This window comes from Tamandua tetradactyla, chromosome 7, assembly GCF_023851605.1.
Source record: "Tamandua tetradactyla isolate mTamTet1 chromosome 7, mTamTet1.pri, whole genome shotgun sequence".
NCBI classification, from domain to species: domain Eukaryota; kingdom Metazoa; phylum Chordata; class Mammalia; order Pilosa; family Myrmecophagidae; genus Tamandua; species Tamandua tetradactyla.
The window spans coordinates 40995783-41011893 of NC_135333.1; the positions used below are offsets into that span (position 1 = coordinate 40995783).

Here is a 16111-nt window from a genome sequence, read left to right on the forward strand (position 1 = left end):
CAGACGACACTAGCATTCCCTCTGGTTCCAAGCCGATGATTAATGCTTCCCTTTACTCCACACGCTCATAAAGCCACATCATCCACATACTCGATTCAAATAAGGTATGAAATGTGTTGATGTAACGCGGGAAGAATTAATTTTACAGTTCAAAGTGCCCCCCTTCTCAAATGGAGTCGAGACGCTAATCTGGAGGCTACTTTTATGCAAGGGTCAGTTAGCTAGTGCTGACCGCCACGGCCTGCTAAACCCCAACCAGCATCACGCCTGTCGACTCCTAAGAACATCTAGGGCTCAAACTGAGACTCTATAAAGACCTTATGCACTGTTTGCTCTCCTGGAACCTGTAATTTCCAGAAGGTTCCTAGTTCAGATAAGTCCTGAAACCAGAGGGACCAGCCTCTCCAATATTAGCAATCGCATCCCCCTATCCTTTAGCGTGCACACCTCTTCTCAACATGAAAAAGTCAGCACGGGCATTGCCCAAAGATCCCTATAGACTGGGAGAAGGACTAAAGGAGAAAGGAGGAGTATAACAGACAAAATGGGATTTAACAAATCAGTATGGCTGCTGAATCACTATATTAATATTCCTTCTGGCCCTCCAGTGTTTGGGAGCAGCTGGGAGGAAAATTCTGAGATGGTGGAATGGCAGCCCTTGACAAACTGTGGGATCCGTTCTGTAGCCACCTGTTGAAGTGTGCTTTGAAAATTACTGCTTATTTTCCTTTGCTTTGTATGTATGTTATATTTTACAATAAAAAAATACTTTTTAAAAAATGTCCCCCTTCTTCTTTAAAGGTGGTGAGGCCATGGAGCACAGAGGTTCTGGATGAGCGGGCGTGGCCTGGGAAAGGTCTGGTGCCCTCCCACAGGCTGCCCCCAGGGCTTGGCCAGGGACCTCTGCAAAGTCCACACACGCCTCCCAGGGCAGCCGCCCAGCTACGCTGTCTGAAATGCACAGCAGGTTGCTCGGAGGCTTCCTCAAACCTAGCTCCACTGCAGGTCAGGGGGGTGAGGAGGAAGGAGGAAGCCGTGTCCTCCCGTCCCACACCGGCCAGGCATGACGACATGCAGGAGAAGAGCCAGGTGGCCATGGCCTGGGTGCAGGGAGATCCATTTCTGGTGAGGCCCCTGCCTCTTCTGGGGGCTTCCAGGGGCTTCCGGGGTCACCAGCCCCAGGGCAGGAGACCCTTGAACCCAGCTCTGCCTTCCTATCCATGCAGAGCTCAATGGGACTGGCCCAGAGCTGAGAGCCAGCATCGCCTCCTTCACGGGACCGGGAGCCCCAGCCAGGGGTCTCTAGGAGGGGCTGGGAGGGGCAATCTTGGGAGCAGGAACACAGGGGCTACCCAGTGAATCAAGAAATGAGTGTGAGGCTCAGCACTGCCCGCTCGCCACTCACCCACGAGATGGGGGTGCTGGGCAAGACCTCCAAGTCCCCATAGGCTGTGTGGTCTCTGCAAGTGCCTGCCCAGGGCCCCTGGTCTCCCCAGCGGCCCAGCTCCCCAGAGGCAGGGCACACCCCCAGGCCAATGTCAAGGTGCCTTGAGCTTGTTTTGTAAAACTCTGAGCAGAGCGACAGTCATGTGGGGGCTGCTTCATTACTCCCTAGTGCTACTGTTGTCCTCCCCACAGCACCCCCCCGCTCCTCTCCCGGCTCCTGGCTCTGTTTGACTTTCTCACCTCCCCACACCAGCACCCCGAGCCCCCCCAGCGGCTGGCCCCCTCCCACCACCTGGCTCAGCCACCAGGAAGAGCCTCGGCAGCACCCAGATACCTGTCCGCCCTGCCCGGGAAGGGGGCACTGGCTGGGGTGGGAGGGCCCTGGTGGGAGGGAAGCAGGAAGCAGAAAGGAGCTAGGCACAGCGGGGCACCCTGGCGGGGCCTTCTCAGGGATACTCTACTATTGTGTCCTGGGCAGCAGACCCTCGGCACTCCAGACACACCCATTTCAAAAGTATAAAGAACACATTCCAGTGCCAACGTGAAGTGATTCCTGGGTTATGCGCTGCTGTGGCTTTTCCTGCAGAGTCACCGACAGATTAAGGGGGTGGGCACCTTGCCAAACCCCAAGGAGCTCAAACGCCCAAGGGCTGGGCAGGCACCGGCCTTTCAGCAAAGGCGCACTCTCTCCTCAGCGCCCCTGTACAGGTAGAGGCCCAAGAAAACAGCCAAACCACCAAAAAGATTCAAGTCATGCCAGTGTTTCTGCACGGAGTAAAAGCTGTGCTGCAGGGAGGGGATGGGTGGGAGCTGGTGCTGCATGATCCCGTGGGTATTCATGTGAACGCAGGAGGTAGGGGGTGTGGAGGGGAAGGGGGCATGGAGGGGAGGTGGAGGGGGTGTGGAGGGGGTGAGGGGAACGGAGGGGAGGGGGCATGGAGGGGGAGGGGAAATGAGGGGGAAGGGCGCTGAGGGAGAGGGACACCGAGGGTTTCTGGCTCCCGGAAGCCAGGAAGGACCCTCCCCAGAGCCCCGGAGGTGCACGGCCCTGCCCACACCAGGACTTCAGCCCCCAGCCCCAGGACTGGGAGGGAATGGACATCTGTTGCTGTGGCCCCCCAGCAGTGTACCGTCCTATGTTGCACCTGCCCCAGGAAACAGGCACCCTAAATCCATCAGGTGAACAGCCTCAGCAAGCAGACACCCTTTCCTGGGGACCGCCCCACAGCACAGCACAGCAGCCCTCACACCTCCCAGCAGCTCCCACCTCTGTGCCCTCTTGCACCCCTGGCCAGCAGCGGTGGGAGACCTGGGGGTGCGACATCTGTAGGCCCAGCCAGGAGCACAGGTGGGCTCTAAGGGGCAGTATTCCCTGAAGTCCAAACCAAATAGAGCACCCCCAGAGGCCCTCACCGTTGCTGCACACATGGGGGGGATGCTTGAGCAAGGGGGTTCATGGAGATCCCACACAGCCCCCAGTATCCCACGAGACGCTGCCCTCCCAGGAGGGGGCGAGTATAGCAAACAGAACAAAGCAGATTCCTTCGAACCAAGGCTCCTGCCCCTGGCCTTTCTCAGGGGACCATGGGGATATCCCCCCAACCCCATCCAGGGAGTGCTCCCCAGTGTGGGAAAGCCACTAGGACCTACAAACGCCTGCCTGCTCATCCCCAGGGCCAGCTCCAAACAGCATCTTGGTACCGGACTGGTGGTAGGCTGAGTGGGCAGGGGGCACTTGAGTGTGGGAGCAAGGGTGACCTGGGAAGGCAGCACACGAGAGTATGGGTGGGAGGGCCTCACCCAGCACCAGGGGCAGGGGGCTGCAGGGCCTGGCCCAGGCCAAGCGCTCAGCAACCTCAACAGGGAAATGAGCAGGGGCTGGCCCAGCCACCCCCAGGCCACGGGGAGACACCCATGCCATTGTAGGCCACGGAGAGAGGACTCATACAAGACTAGACCACACCAGGCCACGGGGGAGGATGGGATGCCCAGCTCAGCATTTAGGTCACTGCCCTGCAAGCAGGGGAAAGAGTCCGTGGCTGGGCAATCCACGGGGCAGCTGTGTGCAGGGAGGGCTGGAGCCAGAGACAGAGCTGGCGGGGCAGATCCAGCACTCAACCAGTCTCCATGGAAACCGGGCCAAACCTCAAACTGCAGTGTCCAAAAGCCATGGGGAAGCTCACTAACTCACTGATCTGTGACAAACAGCGGCCGGCCATGCCGATGGTTCCAAGCCCCCATCCCACGTGGGTGTAGGAGAGAAGAGACCGTTCCTTGGGACCAACCAACATCCAGAAGCAGCAGCACTTACTCTTTACTCATTACTTGGAGTCGGGACCATGGGGACCGGTCCAATCGCCCACATTATAACAAACACCTCATCCCCCAGCTACACCCAGCCCCATCAATGAGCCTCACTCGCAAATGCCACCCTGGAGGCCAGAGACTGCAATGAAAACAGGCCCAGGTCCCTGGCAGCAGGACCAGATACCTTCGTCCATCTGCATCAGGAAAGGGTTAAGGAGAGGGGGGCCCACAAGGGGGCTGCCCTTTCCAGCACCTTCCCAGCAGGAAGGTGCAGGAGAAGCCATCAGGGCCACTGCTCTCAGGTCAGGGGCTCAAAGGGGGCTCCCCTAGCAAACCCCAACCAGCTGTGGTCCACAAATCCAGGGGGAGCTAGGGACAGCCCACTCCTCCCCGTGGCACCTGAGGGAAAGGCCCACTGCCAAGCCTTCTGCTAATATTTACTGAGCACGAGCAAATGCCAGGTTCTGGGGCATACGGGGGAGGGGGATCAGCAGAACTATGGCCCCACAGATGTCTGGGTCTGTTCTGGTTTGCTAGCTGCCAGAATGCAACACACCAGAGATGGATTGGCTTTTAATAAAAGGGGATTTATTTTGTTGGTTCTTCAGAGGAAAGGCAGCTAACTTTCCACTGAGGTTATTTCTTACGTGGAAGGCACAGGATGTCTCTGCTGGTCTTCTCTCCAGGCCCCTGGGTTCCAACAACCTTCCCTGGGGTGACTTCTTTCTGCATCTCCAAAGGCCTGGGCTGAGCTGCTAGTGCTGAGATGAGGAACGCCGCCGAGTTGCTTAGGCTGTTGCGTTCTCTCATTTAAGCACCAGCCAATTAAGTCAAATGTCACTCATTGGAGCAGACACGCCTCCTAGCCGACTGCAGATGTAATTAGCAACAGATGAGATTCACGTACCATTGGTTTGTGTCCGCAGCAACAGAACTAGGTATGCTCACCTGGCCAAGCTGACAACTGAATCTAACTAACACAGGGTCCTAGTCCCCAGGACCTGTGACCACACTGTGGTCCATGGCAGAGGGGAACCTGCAGATGGGAGTAAGAGTCTGCAGTGGGACACTTTCCTGGCTGACCCCCGTGGACCCCATGTGGCCATCAGGTCCCTACAAGTAGGAGGCAGGAGGGTCGGAGGCAGTTGCTGCGATGACAGAACAGAAGCCAGAGGCTGGAGTGATGGGTGGGTGGCTGGGGGGCCACAGTGTGGGCAGCCTCTAGAAGCTGGAAAAGGCAAGGAAATGGTTCTTCCCTGAAACCTTCAGAAGGAAACAGCCCTGGTGACACCTTGGTTTTAGGACGTCTAATTTCCAGAACTATACAAGAACAAAAACGTGGGTTGTTGCAAGCCACTCATTTTGGGGCAGCTTGTTACAGCAGCAAATGAAAACAAATTCAGTCTGGACTTGCTCTCACGGAGCCTGGGTTCCAGCTCCTTCTGCAGACGCGGTTGTTCCCTGAAAGTACATGCACACATGCAACCCACAGAGAGAGAAACCAGGGCCAGCATGGGGCAGGGGCCTCGTCTCTTCTGTGACCATGAGGCCACTGCGGACGACAGCGAGCGTTGCCTGCACGTCTCGCGTGCTTGGGCTGAACCTCCACCTCGCTGACCCACACCTGTGCCTGGCCAAGCCGACTCACCTGACAGCTGACAGCTTAGATCTTGGAGAAGGAAAGCAAACCACAGAGACTGGGCTCCATCCAGGCACCCCCAGCCTCAGCTGGCACTCGACAAGCATATGGACAAGAAGTGACCCCATCACTGCCGGGGACTCCAGGGTCTACACAGTTGGCATGATGAGTGTCCTTGCCGTCCCACTGCTGGGGACCCCTGAGGCTGACCAGTTCGTGCACAGGCTCCCAGGCCAGAGGAGAAGGGTGCTAACTCTAAGGAGGAGACAGCTGGCTAAACTTTGCCACACCAGGTTTTCTCGGTACCTGGTTTTAATGGAAAACAAAACCACCCAGAATGCAAAGGCACCTTGGCATTCCAGTAACAGACAGGAGAAACGCAGACTTTTACAACCATAAGAAGCTATAGAAGGAGCCACACATCACAGATGGGTCAGGAGCCAAAGAGAGAAAGGCTTGAAAAAATCCTGAATACCTGAAAAGTATACTTTTCTAAGAAAGGACTGTGCTTCTGCTTTGTTTGAGATTTTAATTATAGGCTATATAACTTACGTTCACTTGGCACGATAATTAACTCTCCAGTTTAAGGACTGATTTCAATTTACTCTGACTGCTTCCAAGTGGAATTCTCACCGTGTAGGCTGGAGTGAAATGTGGCCACCTATGTGTCCTGTTAAATGAGTGTCCCACACACCCCCTCCACCCCGGGTGACAACACAGCTTGGAATGCACTGAGAATTTTCAACCTGTGTGGAAATGCAGGAATCTCAGCTTAGGCTCACTTAGCACTTGAGAAAATCACACACTGAGGGAGACACTATTACCCTGATAAAGCTCGAGATAAAACTCAGCCACAGTGAGTGGCAGATTTGACTTTAAAGTTTTCCTTATGAGCAGAAAAGGTCATTCGATTTTTATGACAAGAACTTCTCTGGTCTCATCCCCAGACCCAGAGAGGCCCTCCCAGGGGACAGTTAGGATCCTTGGACTGGGGGAGACCCTCCCAGGGGATACCTGGGACTGCCCGTCATCCTAGGCGACATGGTACACAGCTCAGAAGCCAATGTCACATCGGCGCTTCCAAGCGGTTGCTAATCCGGTGATTTCCAAACCTGTGAAATCCCACCCTAGGGAGAACCTGCCACCCATGCAGGGGAGCACCCCATCACACTGTGCTGGGGAACATCCTGTCACCCCCTGCTGGGGAGCATCTGCTATCCCTGCTGAGGAGCACCCATCACATCCTGTTGGGGAACACCCATCACTCTGTGGTGTTTGTCAGCACGGGCACTGGGGCCCAGCGACATCGCATATTTCAGGCACCACTGCGGTGGGAGGACGGCTGCCCCTGGTCCGCTGAAACACACTCTGACTGCATGGCCCAGTGGCCCGCAGATCCTTCCAAGCACAGGCTCCCCAACAGTCTGGGGTGGACAATCACCAGCTCTGAGTTCTCCACCAGGCAGAGAGGCACCCACACGTGCAAGGCCACACGCTCCAAAGGCAGGCTGGGAGCCGTGGGGGAGCCGTGGACCAGGCACAGTGGTACGACGAGGTGAGCCCTACACCCGGGTGCTCTGCCAGCACTCATGCCAGCAGGAGTCAGGAAACAGGTCAGGGCTTCCACAGGCAGGGCCAGGGAAGACATGCTGGGCAGCGTGGCTTCGTGGGGAGCCCTGGCCTGTCCCCACTGCGGACAAATACAATGCAGCCTTTCTGTAGGGACACAGGCCCAGGCCTCCATCCCTCCTGCATTTTGAAAGCAAGTCACCCAGCCACCTGCAGGACCAGGCAGATGCTGATGGTCAAAGAATGTAAGATTCCACCCCCCTCAATCAAATCTCACAGGGCTCTGAACCCTAAAAGCCACACGCCCCACCCCCACCCCGGACTCCTGCCCCTCCCTCTTGGCTCTGGGCAGAGTGCAGACTTCCATTTCCAACCACTGCCATTGGGAAGAGTCATCCTCCTGTCCACAAGTCCCTAATTAAGACCCATGGCAAATGCAGGAGACCCGGGGTCGATTCCCAGACTATGCACCTAAAAAAAACCGGGGCAAACCTTCTGTCTGGCATGTTCTCTGGTCTCTGGGATGTGCTGGGCTGGGGCACTTACTCTGACCGCAATGTGGAATGAGCCAGACCCCCTAGAGGACATCTTCTCTCAACTCCATGGAGGAGCAGGATGCTCAGCCCCTGGTCCCTTCTTATCTGCCGGGCATTTATAAGCGCCTGCTGTATGCCCAGCACCACGAGGGCTCTGGAGGTAGGGTGAGGCACAGACATCCGGACCCAGGGCAGAGTGAGGGGTGGAGTCACCAACTCCAGACAAATGCAGCTTCCCCCAAGCAGCAGGGAAGGCCGTGGGCCGCACAGGGCCAAGGGGACAGGGGAAGCTTCGGCGAGGAGGTGACACTGAGGGAGGCCTGGGGGAGAGAGCATTAAGGCACTAGGGCCAATGGGAGAGGGGCTGGTGTGTTTCCAGAAGGCAGCATGGCCTGATGTGCAAGCAAGGGGTGCATAGCTCGGAGCACAGGACTTGGAGACACCCGGACCCACAGGCACTGAGCCCGGGCCTTTATAGAACTGGGGTCCCGGGGGTCCCAGGCATGGCCTCAATGCAGCCCAGCTCACCTGCTTTCAGGATGCTCCAGGCCTGGAAGAACAGAAATAGGAGCGAGAAGGCTTGATGCCCAAACCAAGAGAGACGGGGGTGGGTCCTGGAGGCAGAGCTATCAGAACTTGCCGACAGACCAGATGAGAGGAAGGGATGGGGTATCTACAGTCTCCCCTGAGCACGCCAGGGCGGGGCACATGGGGAGAGAGAGCAGGGTCAGAGCGGGGCATCTGGAATTGGTTCTGACCACACTGAGTGGTGGAGTGGGCTAGGCAGAGGTGGCTGGAGCTGAGGGCAGCAGCTGGTCCTACAGGGGACATTTAAACCCGGCCCGGCCACATGGGCTCCATGTGTCAGGCCTGGGAGCCAGAGCCTTGGGTGGGATACCCACTCCCTCACCCACTCCCTCGCCCCCTCCAGGTCCCCATCAGTTAAATTGGGAGAACAGGTGTTTGCATTTCCAGGGGTTGCAGCAGGAATAAATGAGAACACACCAAAAAGGCTATGACCCGGGCCAGAGCCACGCTCACCCGAAGCCTTAGAGAGTATGCCACATTACTAACGAGTGGGGGCATGTCATTTAATTAGGGAGGGAACACATCAGGAGGTGACAAGGACCCTGAATGCAAAACTGAGCCCTAAGGCTCCCTGTTGGTCGAGGGCAGCTTGACTAGGTCTCATTCCTCACTGGGGAGGAGCAGAGCTTGCTCAGGGCCCCACCGCTGGCCCCAGCCTTGTCACATGGCATCTCTGTCACATGGCATCTCTGTCACATGGCATCTCTGAATCCTGTGGGCCCAGTACACGGAAGCCACTTTACAAAACATTGCTAACCTGCCTGGACAGAGCATTTAAATCCAAACACAGGGAGCCAGAAAAAGAATGAGGGCCGCTAATCTGTATAGCTTAATATAATGCCTGGATTACAAACTCTGGGATGTCCCAGAGTATATTAAGCAAATTATCCAAAAGTACTGGCAAAGTTCCTTGAGGGATGGGAGAAAAAATATGCAACTATTAAACTTTACCACCAGGGAAATCCCACATACTGTGTCAAGCATTAGGGACTCCCAAGCCCTTTATTTTGAGGCTTGCTCTTGTGAAGCTTATGTGGGTAGTAGAGAAGCTTAGACTACCTATAGGCATGCCTAAGAGTTACTTCTGGAGGACGTCTTTTGTTGCTCAGATGTAGCCTCTCTCTCTCTAAACCCAACTCAGCAAGTGAAACCATTACATGAGCCCTCCCCATTACATGAGACACGACATCCATGGGGTGAAAGTCTCCCTGGTGACGTGGGAGACGACTCCCAGGGATGAATCCAGCCCTGGCACCATGGGATCAACACTGACATCCTGACCAAAAGACGGAAAAGAAGTGTAACTAATGAGGTTTCAGTGGATAAGAAACTTCAAATAGATTTGAGAGGCTACTCAGGAGGTCACTCATGCAAGCTTCAGTTAGACATTGCTACCGATCGTAATTTGCCAAAACCATTCCAGACAATCTTGAAAAACACCTAGGGCAATATATAAGATTCTACAAAGGTTCCATGTACTAAGTTTACTTTCCAGGAACCTACAGCCTCTGGACTGGAGGCTCCTGGATCAGGTAAGTCCTGAAATGCAGCCTCTCCAGAACACCAACTTAGCTTCATCCCCCTTCCCATATTATCGACAGCCCCTTCCAACATGAAAAAGCTAGAATGGGCACAGCCCAAATACCCCTAAAGAGTGGGAGACAGATCATTGGTGGAGTTGTACAGAGAAGGTAGGGTTTAACAAACTAGTATGGCTGCTGAATCATGATATTAATATTTATTTTAGCTTCCAGCATCTTAGAGCACCCAGAAGTAAAAACCAAAAATTCTGGAATGGTAACCCATACCAAACTCTGAAATCTGTTCTAAAACTAATTGTTGCAATGTGCTTTGAAATGTTTTGCTTTTTTGTATATATGTTATTTTTCACAAAAAAAGAATTATGTTTTGTAGGATGTTGGCTTGAAGGCTGATTTCAAGATCTTTTTTGGTAATTTAAATATGTAAAGTATGCAGGAAGTGTTTCTGTTAAGGAAAAAGAGGGTACTTTTTCCCCTAAAGTAAAATAACTGCTGCAGAATAAGAAACAGGAATGTATAGGACAAAATCGATGGATATAGAAAGTAGTAGAAGTCTTGCTGAGAGTGAATTTTATTGGCTGTGGTTAAGGTTGACTAAGATTTTATAGTTTAAAAGACTTTTAATAGTTTTCTTATCAGATGCATCTTCATGTGAAACAAGAATTTGGTTTTCACTTTGTTAAAATGACAAAATCTTTTCTTGGATTATTTATTCACTGTTAGTGAGAAGTTATAAATGTTTTTAAGCATCTGAGTAATCCGTCTAGATGACAAAGTTCCTATACCTTACCAGACCAATATACTTACTGATACATGTGTGTTGACCATCTCCTCCCTTATCATTTTAGACAATGCCTCACTTTAAAAATAACATGCCTTTTTTAAATCATGTTAATTCTTCTATATACTTTCAATCTTTTTCACCACCTTGATTAAATTAAAAAAATAAAAAAACTGCCAAAGGAAGTTGGAAAGAGAGCAGGTGGACTGGTCCATACAGCCAGTCCACCTGCATTCACGGGTGGGAAGTCCAATGGGAGTCTGGGCTCGGGGCCAGGGCACTGGGTTCGAATCCTGACATCGCCACTCCCAGCCATGAGCCTGCACCACAGGCCCCTGATCTGAGCACCCCGACATGTGGGGAGGGGTGATTCTTATGGTGGGAGAGACACAAGCACTGCCGGGTTGAGCAGCACCCCTGACCTCTACCTGCCAGATGCCAGCGGCACCCACACCAGCTGTGACAACCAAAATGCCTATGGACATTGCCCAGAATCACCGCTGGCCAAAAGCCGCTGGGCAAAGCACCTGAAGGTTCCAGACATCAGTTTTCTCATCTGTAAAACAGGGACAACCCCGGAGCCAGCAGGTGGTTAAGTGAGAAACTCACATAATGTGACGCTGGCCAGAGCAGCTGCCACTGTGGGGGGTGACATGGGGTGAACACATGCGAGTCACCCAGTGGGAGAGGCTGAGCCTGCCCGAGTCAGGGAGGGCGCGCAGGACCCCGTGTGAGGAGGCTGGGAAACCTCCCTCGGGAGGGGGCAGCCGAGCTGGGCTCCAAAGGCAACAAGTGACGATGGACTGGGGTGAACGGATGACAGGGGCAAAGCAGGGAGATGGTCAAGTCGGCGACTGTGTCGGAATCAAAAGGACATCAGAGTCTGGACCCCAGATCCATATCCTCTAGGACCTTACAAAACCCAAAGCTACACTGTTTGCAAAATGAAAGACCGAGTGGCTGGAAACCCAGGGAAAAAAGGGAGCATATGCATGGCACTTGTCCAGTAACATCTGCTGAACTGAGCAGGAAACTGGGACGATGTTGGACACAGAGCGAAAACCCTCAAAAAACATCTAAAAAAAGGGTGGTGCAAGTTCAGTGGTAGGATTCTTGACTGCCATGTGGAAGACCCCGAGTTAAATTCCAGATCATGTACCACCCAAAAGAAAAAAAAAACATCCAAAACACTAATGCCTTGTGTCTGCCCTCCCTGTCCCTTCCAGAGAGAAGGACTAGTCACCAGCCCGACCGCCCTCCGAAGCTGGGCTCTGTTCGCGAGGACACACCGAGACAGGCGGGCACCAACTCCCTGCAAGAAGCGGGGACCCCATGTGTACTGGGGACCCGGACTCTTCGCAGGGGCCAAAATTCATTCTCGCGACACAGGAGAGCTCAGGAGTACTTTTTCTAGCAACAGACTGTTCAGGCCTTTTCCTGAAATTCACTGATAGCTTCTTTCATCCGGAGACCCTCTCTGGGCTGCCTGGCGTCTCCTGTCCAACGACACAGGAAGCCGCAGCGGGTTCTAGGGTCCAGTCCAGCTTCGTGACCAGGAGGCCCCAGGGCTCGGCTTACGGGAGCAAGTAACGCGACCCCCGCGACGACAGAGCCCCTTTCATCACGAATAAATGAGCTCAATTACGCCTACGCATGAGGAGAGCTTCAAAGGGAAGGAAGGAAGGAGCGAGGAAGCGGGAAGGAGTCAAGATAATCAGCCTTACTTAGTCTTATCTTAGGGAAAAACAGGACAACCTCAGTGCCCCAAGAGGTTCAGATGAGCTTCCTGCCAACTTCACATCTCACCGGGTCCTGCTGGGGATGACGGGCTTTGCCAAGCCCCAGTAATTATTTTCTAAAAATGACTGTCATGGTGAAAACAAGATCTGAGGCCTACAGAGGACGTCGGCACCAGCCGCACAGGTCCATCTGCAGAGAGGACTCACCGGGCCATGCTTTCCCAGGACCTGGGCTCACCTGTCTCCGGTGTACATGGGCCTAGTGTCTCCGCTAGCCACAGCAGACCCCTGCCCTCAGGCTTCCCCCCACAATCCTTGATGGTGCTCATATCCCAGGTGTGAGCAGACCAAGCCGTCAGAGTTGGGGGGCCTCCCCTGAACTCCCAGTTCGGGCTGCCCTGTGTAATGCTATGGACCGATGAGAGGGCTGAAGGCGCCAAAGACCTCGCGTCACCACCCGACCGGGCAGAGGGTGGTCTGACTGGGTGCAGTGGCCTGGCAGTGGGCACCATGGGAAGAGGGGGACAAGTGTGCACTAGCTTCCCGGGGCTGAGGCCACAGAAGCACACCCACCCCCAGGCCACATGGCAAAAAGAGGGGAATGGGGCAGGGGCACCCACTCCCCACCATTGCCTCCCCACCAGGAGAGGATGCCCATTCTCCCAGGTGGCTGGGATGCCTGACCAGACCCTGCAGAGACGCCAGAGAGGAAAGCCCCACGAGGAAAGGAAAGGGTATCTGCAGCTGGCACGGGACGGGTTTCCACACAGCTCAGAGGCAGAGGGGAGCCCAAGGAAGCAGACACTACCCAGGTCTCCCCCCCACCAACCAGAGCATCACCCGCCAACCCAGGGGTGGGCCGGCAGGGGTGGGGGGACTCGGATGCTTCTGCTCCCCCCATGCCCACTACCAAACCCCGGAGTGGCAGGGATTTAGGACAAATACTCGGCAAGACCATGGGGCGGGCAACCCCGGAGCCAGCCAGAGACTGACAGGGAGGGGGTCACAGCAGGCGGAAGGGAGTGCAAAGAACAGTGTGGGGCAGGGGGAGGCGATCCCAACACGTCTCTGCACTCCCCACCCTCCACCCCCACCAGGACAGCGGGTAGAAGCAAGGTCAGCTGGTGCTCAGACACTCAGGCCCAGGGCTCCCACCCTCCTCGCCAGGACGCCAAACCCTTCTCTTGGGTAGTCTCTCCTCTCCTGGGATGCAAAGACTTTCTCCATCTCTGCGCCCACCCCACCTGGCTCTGCTCAATCTTCCTGCCTGATACACACTTGCCAAGACTTCAAGCCCTTGCTATAAGTGTGATCAACCGGTGTGGGTGCTGAGTGAGCCTCCCCACCCCAGCAGGTCCAAGTTCCCAGACTAAGCGAGGACGCAGGCCGTGTGGGAACCTCAGCTGTCCCCAGTACAAACCGCGTCCTACCTAACCCCCCTGACAGCTTCTGGAAAAGGCGGACCCTTCACAATCAGAACCATAGTAAACTTACTTTTTGGATGGGCCATAATTCTATGCCACAGGCAAGGACATGCAGTGGGGACACAGACAATGTGCACTCAGCTTTCTTCTTAAAAGCAACTATCAGCCACATCGGCACCATTCACCTTTCTGATTGGCCAGGATATCTTTTTTTCCCCCATCTACCCATTTTTTTTTTAATTTTAACATTTGTTCCCCCTATTATTTGTCTGTTTTTAATTCAAATGCTTTACTTATCTGTCCACATCACAGATAAAAGGAGCATCAGACAGAAGGTTTTCACAATCACACAGTCACATTGCAAAAGCTGTATCATCATATTACCATCTCCAAGAAACATGGTTACTGGAACACAGCTCTGCAGCTTCAGGCACTTCCCTTTGGCCTAATACACATTAACCTAACAAGGTGATATCTGTATAATGCATAAATATAACCTCTAGGATAACCTCTCGACCCTGTTAGGAATCTCTCAGCCATTGACACTTTATTTTGTCTCATTTCTGTCTTCCCCTCTCGGTCGTGAAGGTTTTCTCAATCCCTTAATGCTTAGTACCAGCTCATTCTAGGGTTTCTGTCCCACATTGCCAGGAAGGTCCACACCCCTGGGAGTCATGTCCCACATAGAAAGGGGGAGAGTGGCGAGTTGCTTGTTGTGTTGGCTGAGAGAGAGAGGCCACATCTGAGCAACAAAAGAGGTTGTCTGGGGGTGACTCTTGGGCATAATTTTAAGTAGGTTTAGCCTATCCTTTGAGGGGTTAAGTTTCATACCAACAAACCCCAAGATTGAAGGCTCGGCTTATTGACCTGGTTGTCCCCACTGCTTGTGAGAATATGAGGGATTCTCCAAATGGGGAAGTTGAACTTTATCCCCTTCTTGTGGTTTGGCCAGGATATCTTAATGTGAGCGCATCTTCCAAGATGGGAAAGATGACTGAGCTCTACGGTGACAACAGGGGACACAAAAGAGCAGTCTTCCAAGACCCTGAAGGATTAACAGTTTCTGGTCTATTCACGTGGTGTGTGCCATGAACAAATTAAACTTGAAACCCGGAATAAAGTGTTTTCAGTTCAAAGCCACTGAAAAGCAGCACATGCATTTCACGCGACTGGGTTTTTTAAGTGGCTCTCATGCTGTTCTCTTGCCCCAACTGTCCCCATAAAGAAGGGGACGTGAGTGGCATCAGGGAGGTGAACAAGACCTCAGGGTACGGCCCGGAAGGAAGCAGATCCCACCTGTGTGTCAAGAAAATGTCACCTCTGAAATGATGTTTGGTGCAAGGAAGTGACACCTGGGCCCGGCACCCGCCCTCTGCCCACCATCCCAGGAGGGGAGTGGCAGAGGAGGCAGCCAGAAACCCTCCAAGGTGCGAGCAGGGGCCACCCCCAGCCAGAGCCAGCCCCTCAGGGCCCGCGGGGGAATGCCTGGGGACACCTACCGGTGTAGTCCTCGAAGCACTCGCAGCTGTAGCCGCCCTCACGGCTGCGACACTGGCCGTGGGCACCGCAGGGGCTGGAGTAGCAGAGGTCAATCTCGGTCTCGCAGTAGTCGCCGGTGAAGCCGGGCGGGCAGCGGCAGCGCAGGCCGTTGATGGGGTGGATGGGCCGGAAGAGCACGGTGGTGGAGCTGATGAAGGGCGCCGAGCTGTCGAACCGGAGCACGGAGACGCACTTCATGTAGTTCTCGCAGGGCTCCCGCAGGCAGATGTTGTCGTCGAAGGGCAGCACGCGCTGGGCAGCGATGGAGGTCAGCAGCGAGCGGTTCAGGTAGATGCGCTCCTGCAGGTCCTCGGACGGCAGGAACTGGCCGCGGGCGCCACCACGCGGCAGGGCCGAGAAGGTCACGTTCAGGATGTTGGCGCGGACGTCCGTGTCGTTCTGGATGTTGAAGACGAAGACGTGGTCCTGGGGGGTGGACAGCACCGTGGCCACAGCCTCCACGAACAGCGACAGCAGCGGTGACAGGAACTTCTCCTGGGACATGTTCTCCAGCCGGACGGTGATGCTGTTGGTCAGCATGTCGTCTGTGATGATGGTGACGCGCAGGGTGCACAGGGCCGTGACGCTGTGGAGGCCGTCTGTGGAGACACAAGGGGGCTTGGGTCACCTGGCTGCTGCTGGGCGCAGTCCGACCCCTACACCAGCCTCAGAGCCCCTTCTCCATGCACGCCCCTGGAGAATGCCCACCCCTGGCTTCCTGAAGGATGGCCCCAGGCACGCCATCCAGTGCTCGGAGGCCCTCGGCGGCTCCCCCGGCAGCCCCGTAGGGAGCCAGCAGCCACGGGGTTCATCAGCCCCCACCACTCAGGGGACCCCACCCCTTATGCTTTACTCCAGACCTGTGAGGACCCCGAGCCTGGGTTCCGCCTCTTCTGCACCTGTTCTAGCCACCAGGTGATTCTCCCATTCTCCCACTGTCTCCTCAACTTTCTTGCTGTCCCTCTAAATCACCTCCTGTCCTGCCCAGTTCAGCTCAAGACC

At 54.8% G+C, this 16111-nt stretch overlaps 1 protein-coding gene across 1 annotated transcript in view; it reads right to left on the minus strand.

Annotated features, from left to right (window-relative positions):
- Positions 1–16111, minus strand: part of CELSR1 (cadherin EGF LAG seven-pass G-type receptor 1) — a 168162-nt gene that overhangs the window by 88450 nt on the left and 63601 nt on the right. Inside the window, exon 2 of the mRNA XM_077169185.1 lies at positions 15070–15708. Coding sequence (XP_077025300.1) covers positions 15070–15708 — 639 coding nt within the window. The remainder of the gene's footprint in view (positions 1–15069; positions 15709–16111) is intronic.